This window comes from Gobio gobio, assembly GCF_949357685.1.
Source record: "Gobio gobio genome assembly, chromosome: 14".
NCBI classification, from domain to species: domain Eukaryota; kingdom Metazoa; phylum Chordata; class Actinopteri; order Cypriniformes; family Gobionidae; genus Gobio; species Gobio gobio.
The window spans coordinates 9,631,088-9,653,494 of record NC_137107.1 but is presented as its reverse complement, the minus strand read 5'-3'; the positions used below and the strand labels follow the sequence as shown (position 1 = coordinate 9,653,494).

Below are 22,407 nucleotides of genomic sequence, written 5' to 3'. Positions count from 1 at the left end.
TCCTCTGTGTCTTGACTTCATGCTGACCGAGTTTGGCACTGATTGAAACAATGGCCTCGGAGGAGTATATTAAATTCCAGAGCATGTGTTTTCAGAACAACCCATATTAGCTCACTTCCTGTTGGGCTGACACGTAACTTAGAGCACGAAAGTTGTTTGGCCCGATGAGGTCTATATGTGTACCGAGTTTCATACATGTACGTGCAAGTGTGTTTGATATATAGACCAAGTTTTCAGACCCCACTTTAGGGGGCGCTGTCGAGCCCCCCTGCCACGCCCGGGTACCAGCTTCAGCCCGGCTCTGATGGCCGCGCATTCCGATGTGTGTGCAAAGTTTCAAGAGTTTTTGAGCATGGTAAGGGCCCCAAAAGTGCCCGAGAAGTCGATAAAATAATAATAATAATAATAATAATAATAATAATAATAATAAGAAACAGAGGAAGAACAATAGGGCTCTGCGCCCTTTCAGGGCTTGGGCCCTAATAAATAAATCAAGAAGAAGTCGTTCCATATTTATTCTTCAACGCATGCCGGAAGAAGGAAGGTTTCTCCTACTCCAACATTTCAATCGCTCTGATTGGTCAGATGAGAGCATCTCTTGCTCTGATTGGCCAGAAGCGTGCGCATGAAAGGTCACGCGCTCTTGTTGCTACCGGCGGACAGTATCTGACAGACAGCCGCTGCCTGCGAGCAGATATGAAATTCATATAGCTTTTAAGCAACATTTATCACAATTATCAGATATTTTGCGCGTCGATTCCGTTGTTTTCCTTTCTATTACAATCGGCGAGAGCTGAGGAGAAATGGATAAAGGCTCGTGCTCATTTAGCTTGAGTGCACGTGCATCCTCTGTTCATTGAACAGTCTCGGGTATAAACAAACATGAATCAGTGTCTGTTTTTTCTTCTTTCTTTTGTGCATGTTTTGGCGGATTCGGATTTCACAAAACTCGATGGTGCCCCGCCCTCTAAAATAGGTAGGCCAAAAGTGAATGAAATGAATAATAAGGGCATTGTAAATAAGCGATGACGCGCCGCTCGTGTTGTGTTCGCAGCTGTTGTCGGAGCCGGGATCGGAGGGACCGCCACCGCTCATTTCCTCAGGCAACACTTCGGGCCTGAGGTGAGGATTGATGTGTTTGAGAAGGGCTCAGTCGGTGGCCGTCTGGCTACGGTCACCGTCAACAACCAAGACTACGAGTCCGGTGGATCCATCATTCACTCCCTCAACCTGCACATGCAGGACTTTGTCCAGCAACTGGGTTAGTTATAGACATATTCCTGAAACGCAGAATTAGTGACTGAGTTAGTCCTCCTGAGATCTATCTGTCTGTCTGTCTGTCTGTCTGTCTGTCCGTCCGTCCGTCCGTTCGTCCGTCCGTCCGTCCATCCATCAAATTAGTCTTCCAGAATTAGTGACTGAATTGGTCCTACTGAGATATCTGTCTGTCTGTCTGTCTGTCTGTCTGTCTGTCTGTCTGTCTGTCTGTCTGTCTGTCTGTCTGTTCTTCTGTCTATCTATCTATCTATCTATCTATCTATCCATCAAATTAGTCTTCCAGAATTACTGACTGAATTGGTCCTCCTGAGATATCTATCTATCTGTCTGTCTGTCTGTCTGTCTATCCATCCATCAAATTAGTCTTCCAGAATTAGTGACTGAATTGGTCCTATTGAGATGTCTGTCTGTCTGTCTATCTATCTATCTATCTATCTATCTATCTATCTATCTATCTATCTATCTATCTATCTATCTATCTATATCTATCTATCTATCTATCTATCTATCTATCTATCTATCTATCTATCTATCTATCTATCTATCTATCTATCTATCTATCTATCTATCTGTCTGTCTGTCTGTCTGTCTGTCTGTCTGTCTGTCTGTCTGTCTGTCTGTCTGTCTGTTCTTCTGTCTATCTATCCATCCATCCATCAAATTAGTCTTCCAGAATTACTGACTGAATTGGTCCTCCTGAGATATCTATCTATCCATCTATCCATCTATCCATCTATCTATCTATCTATCTATCTATCTATCTATCTATCTATCTATCTATCTATCTATCTATCTATCTATCTATCATCCGTCTATCTATCATCCATCTATCTATCTATCTATCTATCTATCTATCTATCTATCTATCTATCTATCTATCTATCTATCTATCTATCTATCTATCTATCTATCTATCTATCTATCTATCTATCTATCTATCTATCTATCTATCTATCTATCCTCCAGAATTAGTGACTGAATTAGTCCTCCTGAGATATCTATCTATCATCATCCGTCTATCCATCCATCCACTCATGTAAAACACTACATCAGTTGCTCATACTCTGAGCAAAGGGTTTGTTTTTATAAATTCTGTCCCACTTTTAAATTATTTATTTTAATGTATTTAAATTATTTGTTTTGTCTTAAAGGAATAGTTCACCCAAAAATGAAAATTATCCCATAATTTACTCACCCTCAAGCCATCCTAGGTGTATATATTAGTTTCTTCTTTCTGCCAAACACAATCGGTTATATAAAAAAATATCCTGGCTCGTCCGAGCTTTATAATGGCAGTGAATGATGCCTGAGATTTTGAAGTCCAAAAATCATACCCCCATTGAACCACATCATAAAAGTGCTCCACACGGCTTTTTGTAGTTTTTGTAAAAGAAAATATCCATATATATATATTATAACCACTGTTTTACAGTAACGTCCGTACACGAGTCTAGTTCCGGTGGAAGAGTGACCTCTGACCCGACGCATGATGAGTTGATGAACGCTGAAGCACAGAGTATAGAGCAAAACAAAACACCTGTCATGAATAAAACGAGAAGTTTTCAAGAGAAATGTTGGAGGAGCTTGAGTTTATTTCCCAGCCCTATTTGTTTGAACCGCGAGAGGCGTCTACTCTCACCTGAGTTTACGCTACTCCTACATCCTACATCATGCGTCGGGTCAGAGGTCACTCTTCTGCCAGAACTAGACTTGTGTACGGATGTAACTGGAAGCCAGTGAATAAAGTTTATAAAGTTTTATATATATATATATATGGATATTTTTCTCACAAAAACGCGTTACTTCGCTTCACAAGGCCTTTATTAACCCACTGGAGTCGTATGGATTGCTTTTATGATGGATGGATGCACTTTGGCTGCGTTCACACTGCAGGGCTTAATGCTCAATTCCGATTTTTTGAAAAAATGCGATTTTTTTGCAAGGCCGTTCACATTTCCAATTAAATGCGACCTTTTGTGATCTCCTGTGTGAACGTGAAATGACCCAGAAGTGACCCGCATGCGCAGAAGAGTACTCAACGGTCAACGACGTCACTTGTTGTTTACGGAAGTAGCCAAATATGGGTGTCAGCATTGGAGTTCGTTTAGCTTTATTAAAGTTATTTTCGCAACGGAGCCAGCACCATTACAACCTTCTCATGTTAAGAAGAAAATTAAAAAAGAGGAGGAGAGCAAGGTTTTTGGCCATGGCGTTTTGTGGAGCAGTGGTAGCAACGTCGGTACAGAGAAATATGGGGTAGAAATATGGTGGGAGACTGATGTGAGTGGCTTTACTGATACCCAATTCGTCAGTAACTTCAGAATGACCAGATCCACCGTCAATTATGTTTGCGAGCGCCTTCAACTAACTTTGTCACGGGAAGAGACACGTCTGCGGCGGCCCATAACAGTGCAGAAACGCGTTGGAGTTGGAGTGTATTGGCTAGCAACAGGTGCGTACTTCTTCTTTTATTGGCGGTTAGCAACTATTTCTTGTGCATTACCGCCACCACTGGACTGGAGTAAGGAACGGGAGTTACAATGATGACGTTTGTCGCGTATCAACGACGTGCGGGTCGGATACATGTGACCTGGCAGTTCAGACTGAAGACGCATTTCAAAAGATCGGATATGTATCGGATTTGGACCACATACCCAAGTGGCCTGGGTCGCATTTGAAAAGATCGGATCTGTATCGGATTTGGACCACATACCCAAGTGGCCTGGGTCGCATTTGAAAAGATCGGATCTGTGTCGTTCAGACTGTCATGAAAAGATCAGATACAGGTCGCATAAGGGCAAAAAAATCGGAATTGGGTCGTTTCAGCCTGCAGTGTGAACGCAGCCTTTGTTTGGGCTTCAAACTCTACTCCAATTGTGGCACTACGTCATTTTAATCCTTTATATAGTTAATTTCATTCTGTTTTTCTCCATTCACAGAAGCGATGTGTGTGAATCCTCATGTTCTGTTGTTTATGCTGCTATGTAAAGCTAATTTAATCTGACATTCTAATCTTAATGGCTAACGGTCGACTAATGAGCTTTGGTTGTCAGTCAGGAAAATAATCTCAATGATCTCATTACAATTCTCCGCCTGATTTGCTATTCTGCACGCTAACTCAAAAACTTGGTACATGTGACACCTGACATGAGGTTTGATCATAGCCGCTGCTCGCGTCTATATTGATAAATGCCAAGTTCTGCGTGAAAACGGCCGTACACAGTTTTCTGTCATACGTTCGTTTTATAAATGAGTGACCCAATAAGTACACTCTGCACTTAACCTTTTTTATGTAAGTACAATTAAAGACGCATTATATAAAGTGTGAGCCTGTTCTTCTCATGTTCCCCCTCCACAGGGCTGAAGTACCGTAAGAGTGTGGCTGGGAAAACGGCAGTGTTCAGTGGAGAGGAGTTCATTCTGGAGGAGACTGACTGGTACCTGCTGGATTTGTTTCGCTTGTGGTGGCGCTATGGGATCAGCTTCATCCGCCTGCAGATGTGGGTGGAGGAGATCATGGAGAAGTTTATGAGGTGAGGACAATCGAAACCAATTCAGACATCACTTTATAATCTTTTAAATTAGCTGACGCTTATAATTAAAGGGTTAGTTCACCCAAAAATGAAAATTCTGTCATTAATTACTCACCCTCATGTCGTTCGACACCCGTCAGACCTCCGTTCATATTCGGAACACAAATGAAGATATTTTAGTGTAAAGCTGATGCTGAGAAAGGCTTCAGATAGGCCTCCATTGGCATTCAGTACATTTACACTCACAAGATCCATAAAAGGCACTTAAAACGTCGTTACAAAGTCAATCTCACCACAGTGGGTCCACAATAATTTTAAGATGCGACGACAATAGTTTTTGTGCCCAAAAAAAAAATCTAAATAACGCCTTTATCCAACTTGTTCTTGTCTTCCGCGTGTGCCTCCACGACGCATGCACGAGAATATGACGCAGATCCGGCGTTCGGACACATGACCCAGAAGCGATTTGTTTACAAGCAGAGGAAGACGTGCGTATCTAAGCTGTTGAATTCTACATTGATCGTGCTTTAGGTCTCGGCGTAGTTCTCAAAATGGGGCTTAAGTGTGTATTTCATGGATTCCCAAACCCCAGCGCTACGTCATATTCTCGCGCATGCGTCGTGGAGGCACACACGGAAGACAAGAACAAGTTGGATAAAGGTGTTATTTAGATTTTTTTTTTGCGCACAAAAACTATTGTCGTCGCATCGTACAATTATTGTAGAGTCACTGTGGTGAGATGGACTTTGTAACAACGTTTTAAGTGCCTTTTATGGATCTTGGGAGTGTAAATGTACTGAATGCCAATGGAGGCCTATCTGAAGCCTTTCTCAGCATCAGCTTTCAACAAAAATATCTTCATTTGTGTTCCGAATATGAACGGAGGTCTTACGGGTGTCGAACGGCATGAGGGTGAGTAATTAATGACAGAATTTTCATTTTTGGGTGAACTAACCCTTTAAGTACACAATTTAAAGGGATAGTTCACCCAAAAATTGAAATTCTGTCATCACGTACTCACCCTCAAGTTGTTTCAAACTCTGAGTTTCTTTCTTCTGCTGAACACAAAAGAAGATATTTTGAAGAATGTCTCTAACCAAGCACCCATTGATTCCCATAGTATTTTTCCCCCAATTCATGCCTTTTAGAGTGAGAAGGTCCCATGCCCTTATATTATAAATACCACCTGCCACTGAATAGCGGTATGGGGTTTTGGTGGGCTGATGCATTTCAAAGAGTCATGAAACCCCCTCTGTTTTAGCCTGGCCATTCACACCTCAGAGCTGAAAAGGCGGAGACAACAACCAATAAACACAGACCTACAACCACGGCCTGAAATTAACTTTTTTGACCACCTGCCACAGTGACTTTTTACCTGCCAATTTTTTTTTCTCATTGACATTAAGCCTATTCATTAAGCTTGTCTGGATTTGTGTGTGTGTGTGTGTGTGTGTGTGTGTTGTAAATATAATTTATTCTGAAGAAATATTCTCAACAGTGTTCAATCAGCTTTGACATATTTAAATATGCATATCTTTGATATTTTTACCTTTTATAAAGGGCATTTTTTCCCATAATCTTATTAAATATAGGCTATGCTTCAGCTTTCAGTTTATATTCTTAAATTTGATCTATAAATTTAATTAGAATAATAAGACACTGTAGGGCTGTTACCAATCAAAGTAAATCATTTACACTGATAAATTACAACTGTATTAAAACATTTTATGAGATTGTTTTAAATATTTTTGAATATACAAATAAGAAAAGTTGGAAAGAATGTTTAAACATGAAAGTAAACCACCAGTAGGTGGCAGCAGGTGACCGTTTTAATGGGTGAGTCACTGAGTTGATTCGTTCAAACGGCTGATTCAACGATTCATTCAAATCGCTGAATCATTCAGTAACATTGATTTCTCCCCGAGAGGCTGTGCGAGCATCTACAGCGCAACATTGTTGCCGTCAGTTTATTAAACATTAGGGTATATATTATTATCCACTATCGATCGCCACTTACGCTAAATTAATGCAGAATCATTCTTGCATTTTGTTGATTCCCTAGTTTTTTGTTAGTAAAACTCTTTCACTTGCCCGTTCAAAAACCCCCTTTGAACAAACATTGTTGTAAGAATACACATTTGAGTGCTGTCAAGTTATTAGCGAAATCAATATAAGTAATAATAACTCTTATAATATATATTTTTTAAAATCTTTTTATTCATTGATGTCCTCCCTATAGACCTACCGCAGCTCGTATACGGCTGTGTTGATGGCTGATTTAGTCACGTTCAGGAACGGTTAAACAGAACCGAATTAATACTATTATTACTGGTAAAGTTACCGCGCACCGGACATTTTCTCACCGCTTCCCAATTCCTAACACGCACACGACGCACACACATCTGTGCAACTGCCATTGTACTGTAGCCTACGTCAGCGTTGCATTATCTCGTCCCATCTCACCAACAGTTTAATACTTGCACATCCAAACGTAGTCAGAGAAGGGCCTCCTCTTCTTTCCGAAGGCATGAACGTAGTCGCGTCCTGCCAATGTGGCAGGTAGGTTGACAGTGTTACCCGCCAATTGCAAAATTCATTCAAATTTGGCATGTGGTCGGGTGTTAATTTCAGGCCCTGCCTACAACACATTCATTATACAGACATGAATCAGGGCTCTACATAGCGACCATTTCGGGCGCATTTGCGCCTGAAAATTACTGCATGCGACTGCGAAAAAATATTTAGGCGCACAGGTGCGAGTAACCCGATCCATTCTCATGAATAAATGTATAATACAATCGGGGAAAAAAACTACAACTGCCAAAGTGCATCAACACTGACTGAGCAATTGTTACGTTTCGTGCTGCAATCAACTGCTTTTCATGCCTTCTGTCAAGTGCAAGTGTGTGCGACGGACTACACTTCACAGATTGTTTACCAGGTGAAACGGGTGTGACGCAGCCACACACACTTACCAGACGCCTCGCGCTGATGTTTCTTTGCAGCCAAGTTAAAATTAACTAGAAATACTTGTTAAAGCTACACTGTGTAACTTTTTTAGTTTATTCTTTGCTAAAAACACTTAGTTCTTTCAAAATTATATGTGCTCATTAATGTATATTTACTTCTTTCAAGAAATTAAGTATTCTCGTAAGTTTATAATATGTCATTGAAAATACATACGGGTAAGGGGTTCGAATGCGGGTCGCCATGTTGCCCCTCCATCTTGAAAGTACATCAGCCAAAGAGGGACATACCCGTGAATTCAAGCTTTGCCTTTCGCGTTTAACACTCGATGGCACCGTGTCGAATGTGGACGAGGTCGAACTGGAAGCCATATTAATCTTGGACTAAATCGGCCACCATAGGAGTTCAAACGAAATCGGAATTGAGAGGAAGAGAAACTAATATTCACCGGATGGTCATATACCTTTTCACCACTAGATGGGGGAAAATATCACACAGTGTAGCTTTAATTTGGGGGATTGGGGCAAAAATGCCACCAAAAATGTATTAATAAAAAATCATTTAAAAACGCCCCTGTATCAGTTCTTGATTTAATCTTTATCAGCTGCAGTCCATAACTTTTATTGTGTTTAAAAATGACTAGATGTATATATGAGTGAGTACATAATGAATCCATTTTCCAAACCGTGTTTTTATCTTACCCTGAATCACTACGGTACACATATAATAAGTGTTTATATTCTGACTATCCAGCTCGGGTCACAGCGCTGCGGAGGAGCACAGTCCCTGCGTGACTCGCCATAGACACAAACAGAGAGAAGTAGATCCGGCTGCAATGTTCTTCCGCAAGACGCACGCAGTTCTGTGCCAGAGCTCCTAAAGTTACGGACTGCTATTGCTCAGAGTATTGGCATGATTGCAAATGTGATACTAATCTTGTACATAAGTCCAATAGACAAGCTAATATTAAAGGGTCACTTCAGTGGTTTAGCAGGGCTCGACATTAACGCTTGTCCGGGACAAGTGGATTTTTTGAAGGGGCAAGTGAAAAATAATTTTACTTGCCCGACGGACAAGTATCCTGGTTAAAACGTCAAAGCAAAAAATAACTAGGGAATCACCAAAGTGCAATAATGATTCTGCATTCAGTGTAAGTGGAGATCGAAAGTGGATAATATGAAACGAACTGACAAGGTTGAGCTGTTGAGGCTCGCGCAGCCTCTCGAGGAGAAAATCGAAAACAAATGAGCGCCGCTCACACACAGAAACTCAGTTAACATACACGGTTAAAATTGTGCAGTTTTTATATTTATAACATATGATACTGTTAAGCAACATTACACTAACAAGAGTGTTGTTTTCCTGAATAACATCACGACTGAAAATGACACTGATTTCATACGCCAGTTCCATAAACAATTATTTAACATTAAGTCACTTACATTTTAGATGCAATATGGACTGTTTTTGTTCTATTTCAGCAGCGAAAATAGTTCTAAACAAATATCACAGCAGAACCGTAACGCATCTCACAGTAACAGTGTGTGTTAGTGAATGATTCAGCGTTTGAATGAATCGGTTGAATCAAAGATTCAATTACATATTCGTAAGCGACCGCCAAATTCTTGAATGAATCAGTCGTTTGAACAAATCGACTCAATGAATCGCTCATTCAGACGGTCACCTGCTGCCACCTACTGGTGGTTTAGTTTCATCTTTCCAACATTTCTTATTTGTATATTCAAAAATACTTAAAATAATCTCATAACATTATTTAATGCAGTTGTAATTTTTCAGTGTAAATGATTTAATTTGATTGGTAACAGCCCTATAGTGTCTTATTCTAATTTAATTTATAGATCAAATTTAAGAATATAAAAGGAAAGCTGAAGCATATCCTATATTTAATAAGATTATGGAAAAATGCCCTTTATAAAAGGTACAAATATGACAAATAGGCATATTTAAATATGTCAAAGCTGATTGAACACTGGTGAGAATATTGCTTCAGAATAGATTATATTTACAAAAAAATCCGGACAAGCAAATGTTTTACTCGGACAAGTGAATGACCGATTGACTTGTCCGAAGGACAAGCGTGTGAACCGGCTTAATGTCGAGCCCTGGGTTTAGCATTAGGCTTTGTATCAGTAGAACCCGGTAGTATATTCAAATGATGGTACTTTCCCCCCTCATATCCACCTGAGACAAGAGAATTATGCATTTTATTTCTGGAAAAATTCCTCCGATGACGCAAATATTGCCATTTTGCGTCATCTGAGAATTTTTTGGCCAGAGGCTAAAGACTACAGTCACTAGATGGAGCTGTTCCGCATGTTATCAACCGCCCATAGGGGAGAGATCTCACGCACAGAATGTAAGACACAGGCGGCCGCACGGACATTCATAATAACGGAGCGGTGCAGAGTAAAGTGAGTGTTTCAACTTTTCAATGAATTCCTGTGATAGTTTGTCTTCCATATGCGATCTGAAAACGTGCCAGACTGCCGCTTAACGTTACCTCAGCTCTGCTCAGCTCTTCGTGAGGAATGAAATCTGACAGCTGTGTTTGTGCCGTGACTTTCGCTCGGCTCACTCACACTTTATTGAAAACACGCGCTCAGTTTTTAATTGTAGTGTTTATTCTCTAACTGAACAAAATGATTGTATTACTATGAAGATCAAAACGACGGTGTATGGAGTGGCCTCGTAGGGTAGCGAAGCAAGTGCATTCTGGGAGTTGTTGTCTTTCATCCACATGAGACAAAAATACACTTAGTCTTTTCTCGATCTAGAAGGCACCAAATTCAAAAATAATTTCACATTTCTACTACATAAATGACCCAGTTTAAATTCAAAGCTTAATGCTAAATCACTGAAGTTACCCTTTAAGGAACGTCGTTTTAGCCACAATACTGTCTATTTCATCAAAATCAAAACTACACCAGAACTGTTGCGCGAGTTAATCGAATGAATCAGCGTTTGAACGATTGAATGAACGACTCGCACATATACTTGACGCCCCCTACTGGCTGTTTTATTTGATTTAAAATATGAATCTTTTAACTAAGTTTAAGTTTAACTTGTACATAGCCTATTTTAAATTCAAAAACTTATATATAAAACATTCATACAACATTATTTACCCATGAGCTGCATTAAACAGTCAATGTAAATGTGTATAATGCCACTTCAGATAGAGCTGCTGTGCCATTTACAGTGCAAAGATTGATCTTTTGATGCTGATTTAATTAGATTGGTAACAGTCTGGTTGTGTCTTATTGCTCTAACTGAATTTATTGTTTAAATTAACATTTTAAAAACAGCTTTTCTATTTTAATTGAAGAAATTGACGAAAGATGATGCATACATTTAATAAGATCAGAAAACATTGCTCTTTTAATGGTAAAAATGCCCCCGTACATTAATTTAAAGGGACAAAGATCGTCCTGTAATGGGAAAGTTATAATTGGAATGCGTGTTATTGATCATAAAGTGCTCCTAAATTTAAACTGTGCTCCTAATTGTTTTTAAATTATGAGCACAAGTGCTCCTCAAGAAAAAATGTTAGTGTAGAGCCCTGTGAATATTAAAATATGAGCGGAGGGGAGAAAACACAGAGGGCACCTTGATGTGTTTTGAAAATGTAATCCTATGACAAGAAACGAGGGAGAAACACGGAAGAACATTTAAAAGATTTAATAATATTTTCACTACTTTTACGAACACTACGTTTAACAGAAAGAACAAAGACAAAGTAATGGACTTTTTTGCCCATTATTCTTTGAATTGTCAGTCTACATTATCTGTGTATCAAAATAATCCATCTTGTCATCGCATTCATGATCAGACGTACAGCTGTATCAGTGTCCTTATTTGCACATTTTTCATTTGAAGAAGACGTGATTTAATATGTGCACGTGCTGATTCATGTTTAGAGCACTAGAGTACAGTGGATTTAGTCGACTAAAATCTATTGAGTTTAGTTCAATTGTAATGCATTAATTGAGAATTTAAGAAATACATAACCGACTGTTACTTGAAAACGTCAAAAATCAAGCATTCTGTGTTAGTTCAGGCAGGCCACATAGTCAAGCTCCACTATCAGCTGATTAGAAAAATTCTAACCCAGCCTATATCAGCTGATTCGATTATTATGCACTCAACTGGCAACTCTCAAACAAGAAGCCTTACTTAAGCGTAGCTTCAGTTCAATCTGCCTGCTTGGACGCTTCTGCTGCAAACTGCTTTGCAACCCAGCTCCTCCTTAAACTGTGTTTAACTTAATCAATGTCATTCTGTTGTCATTGGTGCATACTCTGTGATTAAATGGGGGATTTCGCTGCTCTCCCAGTTAAAAAAATGGGAGGTTTTCCCCAGAATCTGCTGCTGTTCCCTGTTTTGGCTTTTCATGGAGCTCATGAAAAGGATGGGGAATTTAGAACAGAGCCATATTGCCAAATGTTAATTTTTGCAAAATATGCCAATAAAAATTTGACTAAAATTTGTCTATGGTGTTTTTGACTAAAAAACTTTTTGACTTTTTGGGGGTATTTTCCCCCATCTAGCGGTGAAAAGGTATATGACCATCCAGTTAATTTTAGTTTCTCTTCCTCTCAATTCCGATTTCGTTTTAAAGGGTTAGTTCACCCAAAAATGAAAATTCTGTCATTAATTACTCACCCTCATGTCGTTCGACACCCGTCAGACCTCCGTTCATATTCGGAACACAAATGAAGATATTTTAGTGTAAAGCTGATGCTGAGAAAGGCTTCAGATAGGCCTCCATTGGCATTCAGTACATTTACACTCCCAAGATCCATAAAAGGCACTTAAAACGTCGTTACAAAGTCCATCTCACCACAGTGGCTCTACAATCATTTTACGAAGCGACGACAATAGTTTTTGTGCGCCAAAAAAAAATCTAAATAACACCTTTATCCAACTTGTTCTTGTCTTCCGTGTGTGCCTCCACGACGCATGCGCGAGAATATGACGTAGCGCCAGCGTTCGGGAATCCATGAAATGCACACTTAAGCCCCATTTTGAGAACTACGCCGAGACCTAAAGCACGATCAATGTAGAATTCATCAGCTTAGATACGCACGTCTTCCTCTGCTTGTAAACAAATCGCTTCTGGGTCATGTGTCCGAACGCCGGATCGGTGTCATATTCTCGCGTCGTAAAATAACTTTATCATGATCATGATTCGGATCGCGTGTCAAACCGCCAAACTGCTGAAATTTGGCGATCCAAACCGCTGAATCGACTCACCGATTCATAACGCTTCAAAGCTTCATGATGCCGTGTTTTGAAATCGGTCATCACTATATAAGTCGTTATTTAGGGTTTTTTGCGCACAAAACTATTTTCGCAGATTCATAAAGTTATTTTAGAACCACTGTAGTGAGATGGACTTTGTAACGACGTCTTTAGTAACTTTTAAGGGTCTTGAGAGTGAACCGTGTATTGTGCCAATGGAGGCCTTTCTGAGCCATCGGATTTCAACTAAAATATCTTCATTTGTGTTCTGAAGATGAACGGAGGTCTTACGGGTGTCGAACGATATGAGGGTAAGTAATTAATGACAGAATTTTCCTTTTTGGGTGAACTAACCCTTTAAAATACTTGAAGGAAACGGTTCACTTTCAGCAGTTATTGTCTATGGGGCAGATTTCTGCTTGTTGTACATCAGATACAGATACACACAAGGGTATGTCAAAAACACACATAGTTCACATAAACACAGTCGGTTATGTCTGTGAACGTAAACAGCAGGGAAAGAAATCACATGTGTATATTAGATCTGAGTATTAAAGTGACAGCAGAGTAATATTCAGTACCTAATGCTATATCTGCAGTTAATATAAATCAAACAACAAAACTGAAAATCACTTTTGACTGAATAACTTTAGTAGCTTTAATAAGAACACATTTCTTACTTGAATGCTGCTGTTAAATGCTCTGGCAAGGCGATCAACATGGCGGACTGTGTACAGCTGACTGAGGGGCGGAGCTATGCTAACAGGGTGGAAGTTGTCAGCAGTCGTGGGCGGGGCCAGTTCCAATGTGACGTCACAAAAGCTAGAATCTGCAAGCGGCTTGTTCTGAGACACTGTTCATGAATAATGGGGATTAAAAAAAATAGGAGCGGGTGGATTTTTAACATTTATAGGGTAGTTGTGGACACACTCCCGACACATATTTATGGTTATAAGTGAATTTAACAAATGTACTGTTTCATCATCATCCTCTCCTTCCTCTCTTTTGCTCTCCTTCTCTTGTTAGGATCTATAAATATCAGGCCCATGGCTATGCCTTCAGTTCAGTAGAAGAGCTGCTGCATTCTCTGGGGGGTTCAGGATTTATCAACATGACCCGCCGCTCTCTTTCCGAATCTCTGTTAGAATTGGGCGTCTCCCAGCGCTTCATTGACGAAGTCATCGCCCCGATCATGAGGGTCAACTACGGCCAGAACATCAGCATCCCTGCATTTGTCGGTATGCACAGCACTTTCTTTATACACTTAGCTTCTCACATTTTTACACACATTAAACTCTTATTTTCACATTCTTTTAACTCTAGAAGTGATGAATATTCACATAATACATATCTGAAGCATGAAGTGTTTATTTAGCTAGCTATATAGTGTATATAATAAACCTCAAACATTAAAGGGCAACGAGAATTTCTTATTAAAAATCTAAAGGTGTCTTGTAATATTGTAATAGGTTTTTGCATAAAAAACCTAAGCATACTTTTAAAAAGTTTGGGTTCAGTATTATTTTTTTTGTTGTTGTTGAAAAAGTAATTACTATTTAATGCATTAAATTTGTCAAATGTAGCTGTAAAGATTAAAGTAAAGTAAAAATGTATGATGTCACAAAAGATTTATATTTCAAATTAACTTTTTATTAAAATATTAAGCAGTTATTAAGCAACTGTTTTTAACATTGACAATAAGGACTTAAAACTAGAGAGAAACCAATATTGATTTTTCATAACCGATACCGATTATTTGCATGTTTATGTGCCCGATTACCGATATACAGAACCAATATTTATCCGGTTAATTTACAAATTTTTCATACTGTAATTTCTGTAATTCCTCTCCTTCCTTGAATACAAAACACACACTTTATACTAGAGTCTGAAAGAGTGCCAAAAAATAAAGAGCACTGTAACTAATGTGTTTTTAAAAATAAAAAAAAGTTTTGATCAGGTAACAAATAAAGCCTACAAAAATATTTCTAACAATTCTTTGTAAAAAGAAATCCTTCTAGATCTTTTATAATGGCTAAATGGTTGCCAGGGCGTGGCTTAATGGCTTCACGATTATCCTGAGAGACTGATTGGGTGCTTGTAAAATGAGCCCACCCCCATGTCTCTATGACATTGTAATCCAGAGTTATGTTCAATACAAAATCCCTATGCAAGTTACCATAGTAGGTAAAATGTGTATGCGTTTCATATAGTATGTCTATGGGGCAAATTTGGGCACGACCCAGGGGTACCACTTATTCCCCATTGCGAGGTATGTTCTTACAGAGCCTGCCAGCCTCTAAGTCTATGGAATTTTATGATATTAAATATGAATTTTTATCAACCATAAGTCAGATCATTTAGAAAAGATATTGCACATGAAGTCAGAACAGTCTGAAGGTCTGACCCGAGATTGGTGGTTTTAGAGTTAAAGGGTTAGTTCACCCCAAAATGAATATGACCCCATGATTTACTCACCCTCAAGTCATCCTAGGTGTATATGACATTCTTCTTTCAGACGAATACAATCAGAGTTATATTAAGAAATGTCCCGGCTAATCTGTTTAAATGCATAGGTTTTGGACAGAGTTCTGTAAGTGTATATGGTCAGACTGTTTTACATCAAAGTTTTCATGACTTTTTGTGTCATATCAACAGCAGAAGAGCAATATTGGTCATAAAATCATCAGGCCATGTTAGCCGTCTCCTTGCCACCTGGTTTCAGGTCTGTTCTGATGTGTGCGCTTCTCTGTACAGGTGCCGTGTCTCTCGCTGGAGCTCAGGCCAATCTCTGGGCTGTGGAGGGAGGAAACAAGCTGGTTTGCTCGGGACTGCTTAAACTAGCAAAAGCTAATCTCATCCAGAGTCCAGTTACAACCATTAGCCTCCAATCAACAGGTATTCCACTCAACAGTCAATTTAAAAACAAATCTGAAAACCTATGGTCGTATTCCTAGAGGTGTGTTCATACTAGCTGTGTTTCCATCCAAACCTGAAGCAAAAAAGGTTTATATACAAATGCGAATTAGGTGCGTTTCCATTAGGGCTGGCGAATTCGGACAGGCGCTGTGTGTTCATCGGCTGTACACTTGTTATTGCGGTGCAAAATGGGATAGAATGAGTGCACTCAATAACGTCCACTATGGTTTCGGACACCACTACAAATGGCTGTCCCCTCAAATACTGCCCTATTTAAGGGTATAGGGGGCGATTTCGGATTCAGCCTTTGAAACTACATGGAGAGGTAATGTTACTCTGCCTCAGTGCCTTATAACAAAGCATCTAAATGGTACCAGTTACAAAGAAATAACGGAGGCACTGCACCTTAATGTTAAGGGTTATTTCACCCAAAAATGAAAATTCTGTCATTAATTACTCACCCTCATGTCGTTCGACACCCGTCAGACCTCCGTTCATATTCGGAACACAAATGAAGATATTTTAGTGTAAAGCTGATGCTGAGAAAGGCTTCAGATAGGCCTCCATTGGCATTCAGTACATTTACACTCCCAAGACCCATGAAAGGCACTTAAAACGTTGTTACAAAGTCCATCTCACCACAGTGACTCTACAATAATTTTACGATGCGATGACAATAGTTTGTGCGCAAAAAAAATCTAAATAACACCTTTATCCAACTTGTTCTTGTCTTCCGTGTGTGCCTCCACGACGCATGCGCGAGAATATGACGTAGCGCCGGGGTTCGGGAATCCATGGAATGCACACTTTAGCCCCATTTTGAGCACTACGCAGAGACCTAAAGCACGATCAATGTAGAATTCAACAGCTTAGATACGCGCGTCTTCCTCTGCTTGTAAACAAATAGCTTCTGGGTCATGTGTCCGAACGCCGGATCTGCGTCATATTCTCGCGCATGCGTCGTGGAGGCACACACGGAAGACAAGAACAAGTTGGATAAAGGTGTTATTTTGATTTTTTTTTTGCGCACAAAAACTATTGTCGTCGCATCGTACAATTATTGTAGAGTCACTGTGGTGAGATGGACTTTGTAACGACGTTTTAAGTGCCTTTTATGGGTCTTGTGAGTGTAAATGTACTGAATGCCAATGGAGGCCTATCTGAAGCCTTTCTCAGCCATCAGCTTTACACTAAAATATCTTCATTTGTGTTCCGAATATGAACGGAGGTCTTACGGGTGTCGAAAGACATGAGGGTGAGTAATTAATGACATAATTTTCATTTTTGGGTGAACTAACCCTTTAAGAGATAATTGTTAAGTGTTCACTACGTCTACGTGAACACTGCGCAGCCTGTTCACGTAGACATCATATGTCACCAGTGCGTTCACATACGCTGTGCAGCCAGAGAGAATGCTAGCAGGCTAAAGTTAGCATTTCCCAGATCACCTGTTGCACCTTTTACGCATGAATAACATATTCTAGCACACCAGGCCCGGACTGGGACAAAATTTCAGGCCGGGAAATGTCACACCCATCCAGGCCATCCCATACACCCACAACAATTTTTTGGAACCATGGAGAACCCTATTTTCATCACATAAAAATGGTTTAAATCCTTAAACTGAGGCTGTGCAAAAATTATTAAAGATTATCTCTTGAACTGCACCTTCCACTTCCCTTTTCCTTTTCATGACCCTGATATCTCTGTCTCGAATCTCTCCCGTGTTTTCTTTTTTTTCTACTTTTCTTGTACCTGTCACTTCTTCTTCAGCAGGTCTACTGTAAGGAAGACGTTGCAAAAAAAAAAACAACCTTAATTTGTTTGCACAGAATAAATATTTATTTTAGGTAAATTCAAAGTATCACATTAGGACAATGTGCTGTTGTTTTATCTTAAGATGTCTTAAATATCCAACATTTAACAAAATTATTTAATGCAATATATATATATATATATATATATATATATATATATATATATATATATATATAATATAATATAATATAATATAATATAATATAATATAATATAATATAATATATATATATATATATAAAAAATATAAAATTCTAAATAGCTTAAATGGCAAAATTAGTACAATAATAAATACATCATGACAATATCTTTATAGAAAAATCACAATACTGAACATGTTATTGCATGTATAAATCGTATAAATCTATGTGAATATCTGTCTGCTAAATCACTACTGTAACTTCACAATAGATATTAATGATGTAATTTAGCATACAGTTTGTGGAATGACGATAGTAATGGGGTGCTACTGCTAACATTTGCTAGCAATTGAATTCTTAGCTACGCTAAAGAAGACAAAACCACAGTAGCCTTTTACAGGTGAAACTGACCTGCATTTGAAGCCCTGAGGTCAGTAATTTTGCTTTATTTCGCTCCTTCTTCTTTGAGAGCTTTCCCTCAATGCTGCCGCTTCCTCGAGTCCGTCGCACTGATTATTATTACTCTGTTCGAAGTGGTTTGGCGGACACGCAGAGCTCACGTGAGCGGAGTCGTAGAGTTGTCAGTCAAGACTAACCTTGTTCATGATTTATTATTAGTGCTGGGCATCGATTAAAAAAAAGTAACTAATTAATTGCACTTTTTTTGTGTAATTAATCGCGATTAATCGCAAGTTTTTAATATTTTACGTTTTTAATATTTTGATATTGTAATAATTTCAGTTACTCTCCAAATGAATGTATAAACAATTTAAAGACAGCATATTTTAAATATGTGTTGTATTGTCATCTTTTTATGAATGAAGGCCAGTATCACTGATACTAAAGTGTCTATGAAACATTAATGACGTTACAGTATAACTGAAAGCTCCCAATTTCAACATTTATTAGGCTTTAAAAAAAACAACTTTTAATTTAAGTGAACTTAAAACAATCTTTACATAAACCCAAAATAATAAATGTTATATTTACCCATGGCCTTCCCTGTTATACATATACAGAAATGTAATAGTTATCTTTCTTAACTGCATAAATAATAAATTAAATATAGATGAATCCTCATTAAAGCAAACATTTTCTCTGTTCCCGTTGTTCTTTGATGAACATTAATGACAGGCATCATCAGTGCTCCTGTCACTTTAAGAACAGCCGCGGATCTCACTCGCTGTCCCGCGCATCTCATTTCCTCACAACTCTTTAAGTTCATTTAAGACGTTATTTAACTAATTTATGACTCCTAATATGAGAATACTCAAAATCCTCTGTGTTATTGTTTGTTCAAGAGCAAAAGAGAACTCGTTGTGAGCAGGAAACTGACGCGAGTCTATCTATGCGTCGAGTGTGTGTGTGTGTCCCTTGATTAGCTGACATGAGACGCATCCACACAGACAGGACACTGACACACACACACACACACAGGACATTGGCATACAGCGCGTTCGCTTGTGTCTTGTCACGCTTGGAAGCATTTACATGAATAGGAGCGTGATGATCATGTAACGCTAAGCAAAAATGGATATAAAAACGGACGCTGCGTTATTTGCGTTAAATATTTTTAATGCGTTAAGCTGAAAAAATTAATCGCCCGCGTTAACGCGTTAATTTGCCCAGCCCTATTTATTATTGATTTATTTTTCGAATGCCGAATCACTTTAGTGCATTGGGGCAATCATATATAATTGGGCAATAATGCTATAATTAAAATAATTTATAAAAAAAAGTGGCCAAATCAGTTGCCAGGCCACCAGGAATTCACACGGTTCTCCCGATGGCCATTCCGGACCTGTAGTACACCCCAAAAATAAAATCAAGACTTCGTAAAAGGTCTATAGCACCACTATCAGCGCCTAAATCAGGGGTCTGGAACCTTTTTTGACCAAAGAGCCATTTTTTCATTTTTGGTTAATGTATTTTTCCAAAAGAGCCACAGAAAAAATAATATTAAATTATTATTAAAAAACATGCTTTTTTTCCAATAAAATGTCAACAATAGTAATAATTAGGTCCATAACTAAAAACAAACACATATGCAGCAAACAATAAATAAGTTGCAATATGGAATTAATTGTGCAGGGCTTTGTGAGGTTGAGTTATAAATCCTCTTCATGTTTGTGTTAACGTGAATACTCGACTTGGCATTTTGATATATTTCTGTAGCCTATTAATTTGACGTGCAGCCGAGGACAAAGCTGTGCTTGTACGGGCACAGCATCCTGTCAGTAATTCAATTGTCTTTCGCGACTTATCGCACTTATCACAACATAATTTTCGTCAACTGAAATCTGCATGGATTATCATAAATACACATTTATTTATCACAAGGGTCTCTGCGGCAAAAGCGAAAGTACCCGCGGGTGAAATGTTTCGAAATGTCTCTTTCCACAGCAGACCACCAGTTTCAATAAAAGGATATATTAATGTTTATATAGCCTACTTTAACATTTTCGCTGCTGTTCTAAAAACGGTTATCAGTTACCTTTAACAAGCCACAGCTGCTTGAATCCCAGAGCAGAAGCTGTTGCCACAGAAGCGTAAGTGGGTATTGATTGCTGTCGCGACTCTCGTGAACAGCACTGAACGTGCTTAGTTATTATCATACGTTTCATTAACTTCGGTAGGCTGTACAACAAGGGAATTGTAATTGTCTGCAGAGAGTGGAGAGCTCTGTTGATGTGTCAAATTTTTTTTATCGATCATTTGTTGGTAAAGGGTGCGAGACCCGAGCCACATTTATTTTTGTCAAAGAGCCAGGTGTGGCTCACGAGCCATAGGTTCCCGACCACTGCCCTAAATCAATCTACAAAGTAGGAGCTCTCCGAAAACTGCTGTAATTACGAGCTCTTCAAAGACATGATCACTTTTTACAAGTTAAATTCGCGTAATTGCGGTAATTACGACATGGCGTGAACGCACATTATGATCAAAAATGTTTGCTCTGACTGGCAACTTTGTTTAGTAAAAGCCAGCGGGAAAAGAGTTAGACTTTGTGCTGCTTTGTCATTGAACATCTGAACAACTTCAAAATATGAATAATCGAATAATAAATTAAACTCCCGTTTTTTATTTGTCCTCAGGAGACGACCACCAGTATGAGCTCACCTACGACTCCCAAAATGAAAAGACATCGGAGCTCTATGATATCGTAGTAATAGCGACGCCTCTCCAACAAAACGTCAACTCCGGAATCTCATTCCAGGGCTTTGAGCCACAGCTCCCAGAAATGGCGGGCTCCTACCACCAAACTGTAGCCTCCATCATCCACGGCTACCTAAATTGCACCTACTTCGGCTTCCCCGACCCAAAGCTCTTCCCGTTTTCAAGCATCCTTACAACAGACACTCCCGGACTCTTCTTCAACAGCGCCGCCAGCGTCTGTCCCGTCAACATAACCTCCGGCTTCCGCCGAAAACAGCCTCAGGAGGCCGGCGTTTACAAGGTCTTTTCCCCACAACCTCTGGGGAAGAATGAGCTGAAGACACTTTTTAAGTCCTACTATTCGGTGCAGGTCACAGATTGGTTGGCGTACCCTCATTACGGAAGCACCCAGGCTTTGCCACCGGTGGTGCTGCACGACAACCTGTACTTCCTCAATGGAATCGAATGGGCTGGGAGTGCGATGGAAATGAGCTCGGTGGCAGCTAAGAATATCGCACTGCTGGCCTACCACCGCTGGAATAGGCAACTGGAAATGATCGACCAGAAAGACCTCATGCACAAAGTGAAGACAGAATTGTGACCTATTCCACATTTATAAGGACACTATGGAATATAAGAGGGAGCCTGTTTTCGATTCCACACAGCACGGCTGATGTCTTTTTGATGCAAACACGGTTGCATGTCTGCTAGCCTGCCGGATGTTTGGCGAACGCGAACAGCAGTGCAGTCGCAGGCTAAACGCTTGATCTTTAATGTGTGGGACGTCTGCATTACGGGCTCTGCTAGCTCACTTTTCATCAGCTAATGTGATTTTTTTTTTTTTTTAAAGTTGGCTGAAGAAGTCTTATTTTGTGCTTTACATGCTATGTATGTGTAATGTCACTGGGCTAGGAAAAGTCTTTAAAAACGATTTATAATGATAGCTTGGCTTTCTAATTTCAATAAACGATGGCTTATGGTCATCCCATGTGAAAAAGGATTCTGCGTTGCGTACATCCATGGTGCTGAAGGCGAGTTGAATGTGAACCCATGTGTGGTTTATTAAAACAGAATACTAAACTAAACCATGACATGAACTAAAGCACTTGACTTAGGCCACATCCACACGAAGCCAGAGCTTTCCCTATCTTTTTTTTTTTTTTTCCTCTTTTCTAGAAATATCTGCACACACGAAACCGACTCAAAACGATGTAGTATACATGCCAGACCAGTATGTGGCGCTGTAATTCTGCCACAGAAATACACTAAAAACTGAGGAGAAGAGTTGGAGCATGCGTCGAGACCAAGTGGCAACCTCCCGCAGTTTCTCTTGAAGC

The 22,407-nt window shown here is 39.4% G+C and overlaps 1 protein-coding gene across 1 annotated transcript; it reads left to right on the top strand.

Annotated features, from left to right (window-relative positions):
- The first annotated feature begins 605 nt into the window (after positions 1-605).
- On the top strand, positions 606-22,069 carry pcyox1l (prenylcysteine oxidase 1 like). The gene is made up of 6 exons (XM_079834034.1): positions 606-976; positions 1,055-1,261; positions 4,637-4,811; positions 14,067-14,278; positions 15,798-15,938; positions 21,010-22,069. The coding sequence occupies exons 1-6, from the start codon at positions 883-885 to the stop codon at positions 21,669-21,671; spliced, it is 1,491 nt and encodes a 496-aa protein (XP_079690160.1). The 5' UTR covers positions 606-882; the 3' UTR covers positions 21,672-22,069.
- The last annotated feature ends 338 nt before the right edge of the window (positions 22,070-22,407 follow it).

Coding starts and splice junctions, on each gene's coding strand:
- pcyox1l (XM_079834034.1), top strand. CDS start 883: ATGAATCAGTGTCTGTTTTTTCTTCTTTCTTTTGTGCATGTTTTGGCG. Junction 977..1,054: donor TGCCCCGCCCTCTAAAATAG/GTAGGCCAAAAG, acceptor TTGTGTTCGCAG/CTGTTGTCGGAGCCGGGATC. Junction 14,279..15,797: donor CAGCATCCCTGCATTTGTCG/GTATGCACAGCA, acceptor TTCTCTGTACAG/GTGCCGTGTCTCTCGCTGGA.